Source organism: Paramormyrops kingsleyae, chromosome 4, assembly GCF_048594095.1.
Source record: "Paramormyrops kingsleyae isolate MSU_618 chromosome 4, PKINGS_0.4, whole genome shotgun sequence".
Lineage (NCBI taxonomy): Eukaryota > Metazoa > Chordata > Actinopteri > Osteoglossiformes > Mormyridae > Paramormyrops > Paramormyrops kingsleyae.
The window spans coordinates 19,745,733-19,752,569 of record NC_132800.1 but is presented as its reverse complement, the minus strand read 5'-3'; the positions used below and the strand labels follow the sequence as shown (position 1 = coordinate 19,752,569).

General features: G+C 42.2%; 1 protein-coding gene across 1 annotated transcript; it reads left to right on the top strand.

Annotated features, from left to right (window-relative positions):
- The first annotated feature begins 1,079 nt into the window (after window positions 1–1,079).
- On the top strand, window positions 1,080–5,881 carry LOC140588772 (tripartite motif-containing protein 16-like). Its single transcript, XM_072710788.1, has 6 exons — window positions 1,080–1,894; window positions 2,823–2,918; window positions 3,501–3,734; window positions 3,902–4,061; window positions 4,405–4,464; window positions 4,837–5,881. The coding sequence occupies exons 1-6, from the start codon at window positions 1,304–1,306 to the stop codon at window positions 5,349–5,351; spliced, it is 1,656 nt and encodes a 551-aa protein (XP_072566889.1). The 5' UTR covers window positions 1,080–1,303; the 3' UTR covers window positions 5,352–5,881.
- Window positions 5,882–6,837: the final 956 nt, after the last annotated feature.

The following is a 6,837-nucleotide window of genomic DNA, read 5'->3' as shown; positions in this document are numbered from 1 at the left end:
GGAGGCGTGATATATGTAGTGAAATGATACTTTATTGATGACGTCTTACAGATCGATCAGGGAACCAACCTCTTAGCTCACTGCTCAAGCTGGCGAGTTCAGAGGAGTTCGAAGTTCTCTTCCGCTAATCACCCTTTTATACTATGTGAAGAGGTTGACTCCCATTTCAGTAATTTTCCACTTCTGCGTTAGTTGCTTCTCTGCAAGCAAGTTGGCTACCCCCCCTTCTTCTGATAGAAAAGCAGAACTACCCCCCTATATTCTATGATTATAATAAAAAGTAGACTTACCCCCCTCTATTCTGATAAAAGCAGTCTTACACCCCCCTTATTATAAGAACTCTGCAAACATGTAAACCCACAATCAGACAGACGTTTCCTGTTATTTTAGCCAGCTCTAAATACAGTAGCATACATATATTCTAGCTCACGCCGTCTGCATCTTCACGCACCCCGTGACCTTCTGACCTCCTCACTTGTCTCTGTTATTTTCCATCTCCCACAACACACACACCAATTCTCACGCTCTCTCTGGGTTTTTCACATGATATACAGTACCACGATGTGGTCAGCCACTATATGGGGGAATATATAATGGGCATGTTTGTAAGTCATACTAGTGTGTCTACTTATAAATTGTTTTTTTTTTTTTTTTTAAATGGTTGCAGCCTGGAACCCTGTGCAGCCACATGTTTGACTTTGTAGGCATTTTTACACCACAAAACAAACAAAAACAGCAACACACACATGTGAACCAGCTCACAAGTTTGTCCCTGTGACACATACAGTACGTTTTCCTTCAGGCCTCTATGACATGTTTGTGTAACGTTACGTTAGCCAATCACCAGTGACTTAAGATCTTTACATATGTATGCTGTATCCTTATTAGCTTACAGATGCTGCAATTTACTGTTGGGGTATCGGAATTTGGCACAGAAAGATAATTAATTTTTTGATCCTCGAAAAGATCAAAGCATTTCCGCCGGTGACACAAAAGTACCGAAGTTTGCTACCCAGCCCTAGTCAGGTATGCTGCCTGGTCCCGCTGCTTTTCGTGAATTAACTCCCAGCAGAGTTTTCACAAACACAGTGTCTGTTCAGGAATAGGGATGATCTTCCTTGCATGCATGTCGTTCAGGTTGTTCATAAACTCTAGCTCCACTGCTTTCCCAGTCTATTCTAAGTCTGGCCTCAGTTCAAAACCACACCTACTGCAACCTGAGAAGCAGGAAGTCCCTCACACTCTCACACACAGCCGACTGTGAGAGAAAACGAAACTGAATCCTATCAGTGTTCATGGTAAAATGGCAGACGCCAGTGTTGCAGTGGATCAGAACCAATTCAGCTGTCCGGTCTGTCTGGATCTACTGAAGGATCCAGTGGCTATTCCCTGTGGACACAGTTACTGTATGAGCTGCATTAAGAGCTGCTGGGATCAGGAGGATCATGCTGGAGTTTACAGCTGCCCCCAGTGCAGACAGACCTTCACACCCAGACCTGTTCTGGGCAGAAACACCATACTGGCTGAAGTGGTGGAGAAACTGAAGAAGACTGGAATACAAGCAGCTACTCCTGCTGACCAGTATGCTGGACCTGGAGATGTGGAGTGTGACGTCTGTACTGGGAGAAAACACAAAGCTGTCAAGTCCTGCCTGGTGTGTCTGGCCTCCTACTGTGAAACTGACCTGCAGCTTCACAATAAACTCCATCACGCAAAACAACACAAGCTCACTGATGCCATCAGCTGTTTGCAAGACAAGGTCTGTTCCCACCATGACAAACCCCTGGAGATCTACTGCCGCACCGACCAGCAGTGTATCTGTTATCTCTGTACGATGGATGAACACAGAGGCCATGATACAGTCTCAGCTGCTGTAGGAAGGGCGGAGATACAGGTCAGACTGGAAATGCTCATATATAAATTATTAATTTTATATAAAGTAAAAATGGTTTTTGTCGCATGTGAATAAGTTTCCATTGAAGAGAGATTATGATTAAGCTTAGTTAGTTATCTGAAAGGAATATGCTCAGAAAATGAGTCACTGAAAATGTCTTAAAGAGAAAGTTTAATACCTTCAATTCTATCAGTAGATCTTTTCCCAATAGGGCAAACCTGTGTCAAGATGTTACTGTAAAGTCTAAAAAGGTCTCATTGAATTCCTACTGAAAGCTCCTTCAAACAGTGAATTTGAATGGCGAAGATGTGTGATGATTGTTGGTTAGTAGCATGGTGGTTCCAGCATCTCAGAAATAGCCACCTTGCTGGGATTTTCACACACTGCAGAGTGTAGAGTTTCATGAGAATGGTTCAGTAAACATAAAACACCCAGACTGTGGTAGTTGTGTAGGAGAAAACAACTTGTTAATGTGAGAGGTCAGAGGACAATGGCCAGACGGGTTTAACTACAGCTAACACGAAGGACACAAGTGCGATGATAACAGTGTAGTTTAACAGTGATGAGCAGAATGGCTTCACTGAACACACATCTAATCTACACATGAAGTGGAGGCAAAGTGTGTCCTACCCGGTACTAGCTGGTACCTAATAATGTGGCAACTAACCACATGCATTATATACAGTAAGTGAACTTCAGGTTGACTGTGAGAACTCTTTTCACATCCTTCACTGGGAATTTCAGTCAAAGGGTCTTTGTCCAGTTTATCACCCTCTCATTTCTCCAGAGTCATGAGGGTCACCTGAAGCCTCTCCAGGCAGCACAGGGCACAAGGTTGGGGTCCATCCTGGACAGGGAGATGTAATCATAGTCGATCATAGTTAATGAAACAAACTTGTTTTTATCGTTTTTTTTCCCCCATGAGTAGAAACAAATGGATGAAACACAGAGGGAATTTCAGCAGAGAATTCAGATGAGAGAGAAGGAGCTGCAGGAGCTGAGAGAGGCTGTGGACTCAATCACAGTGAGTATGAACCTGAAGAGAAGATAACAGCTGGCTTGTAGGAACCATTTCAGGCTTCAATCGAGGCTCTTTTAAGACGGGCGACTTTAGTCCTTTAAGGTTTAACTAATGTAAGGTCACTGTGGGATATAATGAGTCAGGGTTCTCCCGGGGTGGGGGGGGGGGGAATAATGGCACTGGACAGGAGGGATAAGCTACAGTTTTTTCTCAGATGGCCCTTGAATGGTTTTCCTCATAATAAAAGGGGACTTTTCATACACCTGTGTAATGCAAAGAAACACCAAAAAAGTCACATATCAAACTGAGACCCAGCACTGACAACCAACCTGCCCCATACAGCCACCAGTCTCTGCCAAATCTCTGCAGCTGACAGTGTATGAGCTTAATGGGTGATCATTTCCAATCAGTGCTGGCTGGGTTTCAGTACCTGAGGCATCCAGCACCGTGACGCTCCAAACCCCAGCCCTGTGCTGTTTATATACCTCCTGTCAGCTCACATCACTATTGTACAATGAGGCTCTCTGGAGTCTCAAAAGGGGCCAATTGTAATTTACCGTCCTCTGCTCCCTGTATCACCAACAGAGCTCAGCACAGTCAGCAGTGGTGGACAGTGAGAGGATCTTCACTGAGATGATCCGCTCCATTGAGAGAAGACGCTCTGAGGTGACACAGCTGATCAGAGATGAGGAGAAGGCTGCAGTGAGTCAGGCTGAAGGAGACATGGAGAGACTGAAGCAGGAGATCGATGAACTGAAGAGGAGACACTCTGAGCTGGAGCAGCTTTCACACACAGAGGATCACATCCATGTCCTCCAGGTAACAGAACAGCTACTTTGGCAATAAGAAAACCAGAGTATTCAAATGGATGTACATTTTCATTTATATCTCAGCTAGTTTGTCATTTGTCAGACATTAATGTTCCTTTTAGATTACAATACAGATTTGTTTTTATGAAGCTGTTTAATCAGTCTGTGTGTCTGTAGAGGTGCCGGGTCCTTCTTGTCAGCCCTGAAGCTTCAGTTGCACCCAGAATCTCTGTCTATCCACGCTGCTCTTTTGAGAAAGTGAAGAAGATGGTTTCTGAACTGAAGGATCAACTGGAGAATGTTTGCGAAAAGAAAACGACAGAGATCAAACACACAGGTTAATAAATAAATACATTTTCCACTCTGTTCATGTTCTGTACAGACCATGCAGAGAGAGTATACAGTATAATACAGTCAACCTCACATTTCAGTTTCTATTTCCAGTAAGATTAAATTTTTCAGAAAACCAGAAAATAGTAGGAATCATATTTTTGCAAAATGATACAATTTAAAATCCTTGAGAAATTTCTATTGTGTTTCACTCAGAATGATTATTACATTTTTAAACTGCCCTCATAATGATAATACCCTACTGCTGTTATCTCCACAGTGAGTGAAGTCCATCTGCCACAAGTAAATTCCTTTTACTCACATCCCTGTTTCTCTCTGTCTCCTTCTAGTTACCAAAGACACTGTCCTACCGGTATTAGTGCCCAGGACCAGAGCAGAATTCTTACACTGTGAGTCTGTTCACACACACGCTTCTCTCTCCATGTATGAGGTGGAGTGTGTTTTATTGTGTTTCGTTTTCTTCTGCTAGAGGAGCTTCTCTTTCTCTCTCCCGCTGCCTCCTGGTCTTTCACATTTACATGAGCTGTTTATGTCAGGAGACTTTAAATTTGTTTCCAATGTGACTGCTGATGTTTAATTTAATTTTAATTTCATTTTGTTCTCTGAGATGTCCATGTTGAGAATATGACAATATAAACATGAATGGGTAAACATACGTTTTTTTATTTTTATTTTTCAAAGCATTAAAACATACCAAAAAAGCGTGCATTCCTGTTTAACGTAAGGAGTGAATGAGACCAAAACATCTTCTCCTCCATCAGATTCCTGTCAGCTCACTCTGGACCCCAACACAGCAAACAAATACCTCCATCTGTCTGAGGGGAACAGAGTGGTGACATGGAAGAGAGAGACACAGTCATATCCTGATCACCAGCAGAGGTTTGATACACTCCCCCAAGTGCTGTGTACAGAGGGTCTGACTGGGCGCTGCTACTGGGAGGTTGAGTGGAGCGGGGCTGTAGTCAATATAGCTGTGACACATAGAGGGATCAACAGGAAAGGATGGGGTGACGACACCAAGCTTGGATGCAATGACAAGTCCTGGTGTTTGTACTGCTCAACCTCCAGTTACTCATTCTGGCACAACAACGTGAAATCTGCAGTATCTGGCCCCCCCTCCCCCAGGATAGGAGTGTATCTGGATCACAGGGCAGGAACTCTGTCCTTCTACAGCGTCTCTGACACAGTGACCCTTCTGCACAGGGTCCAGGCCACATTCACTGAGCCTCTCTATCCTGGGTTTCAGCTTTGGTACAGTACAGCCAAACTGTGCTAAGTAAGCTAACTAACATCTCTTTACATCTGGTGTATTTAATCTTTAGTATGAAAAGTGGAAATAATGAATATGAAGAAAAAAACAATTTTACAAATTTCTTATAATGTATGCATTTTGGCCATTTATAGGTGTACATAACAACAAAATAAAAATTTTGTCTTTATGTGAAATTTTTGTACAGTGATTCAAAGCTTGCTCTCACCTGTACTTGTCTGTGTGTATTCCTCTAAATAATAGTAACAGGTTTAATTATCACATTGTTCAAAATGTTTCCTTCTGTCAAATGAAAAGGATTATGTCAAAGAATAATGTTTTATGCCGTCATTTATACTTCTTATTGATAATAAATACAACCACAATTAATCAGTATAAAATTCATCAGTTGTCATGTTTTTGTCATGTAAGATATCTGTATGAATAATTATCAAAGATTGCTTTAATGGGGATAATGCTGCAGTTTTTAAATCGTTGATGTGTTTCAGCACGTCAGAATTAGGAAAACAAATAAGTTAATAAAATATAGCAGCAGATCTTGTTTTCTTTGACTAATCTCCCTATTTCCATTTCATACTGGGGAATCCGGTTATAGTGATCACATCTGTCTGGGTGAAACTGATTAGTATAAGTGGATGATCATTATAAGTGATTTCCCCCCCCCCCCCCCTTTTTTCTTTATGTCTCAGGCAGATTACCATCTAACTGACATTTGTATATTTATTAAATTAATATTAGTTAATAGAATGGACATCGTCGCTATTCCTGGAATTTTATTGACTCTTTTAAAATACAGTACAGCTGTTTCAAACACTTTTCAAATTACAGCACTGTGCAAATTAAATTACTGAACTATGTTTAATTCAAATAGACTATAATACTGTAGCACTGGCGTACCTGTGCGTGTCCCAGCATGTCTTGCGAACGAGTGTATATACTGTAGCCCGTTTGTATTTTTAGTGCCGGTACTTCTTGTGCTGTGTATCCGATTGTCACGTGTGCCTTTAACTGTGGTTGTAATTACCCGCCGCGTGTGAGCCTTACCGTCCTTATAGTGTAACTTGCCGTGTTTCCCTGTTATTCATGGCTTTCATGTTATTGTTGCTTGTTGTGCAGATGTCAGTCCGCCTCTCGTTGTTTACATTTGCTGCTGCCACGACTCTTCGGTCAATACAGTACAATGTTGTACATAAAATACAGCATGTTGTAGTTTCGCCGTTGCATCTTGGTGGCTAGTTTTTGGAGGTTTACCATAAGCTCCGATAAATCAGTATTTGTCACTGAGAGAAGATTACTTTGTTTTTCTCCTGCACACAGCATTAGCCTGTCAGGGTCAGCCCCTGCTGTGGTCCTACCGTGTCCCTTCCCCGTTTGACCAGCAGGTGTTGCTGGTCATCCCATCCTTCATGTTAGTCTTTGTTCTCTCCTGTTGAGCATGTGGTTGTCTGTGTATCCTGAATATCCTTCTGTCGTGTATTTGAATCCTGCCTCC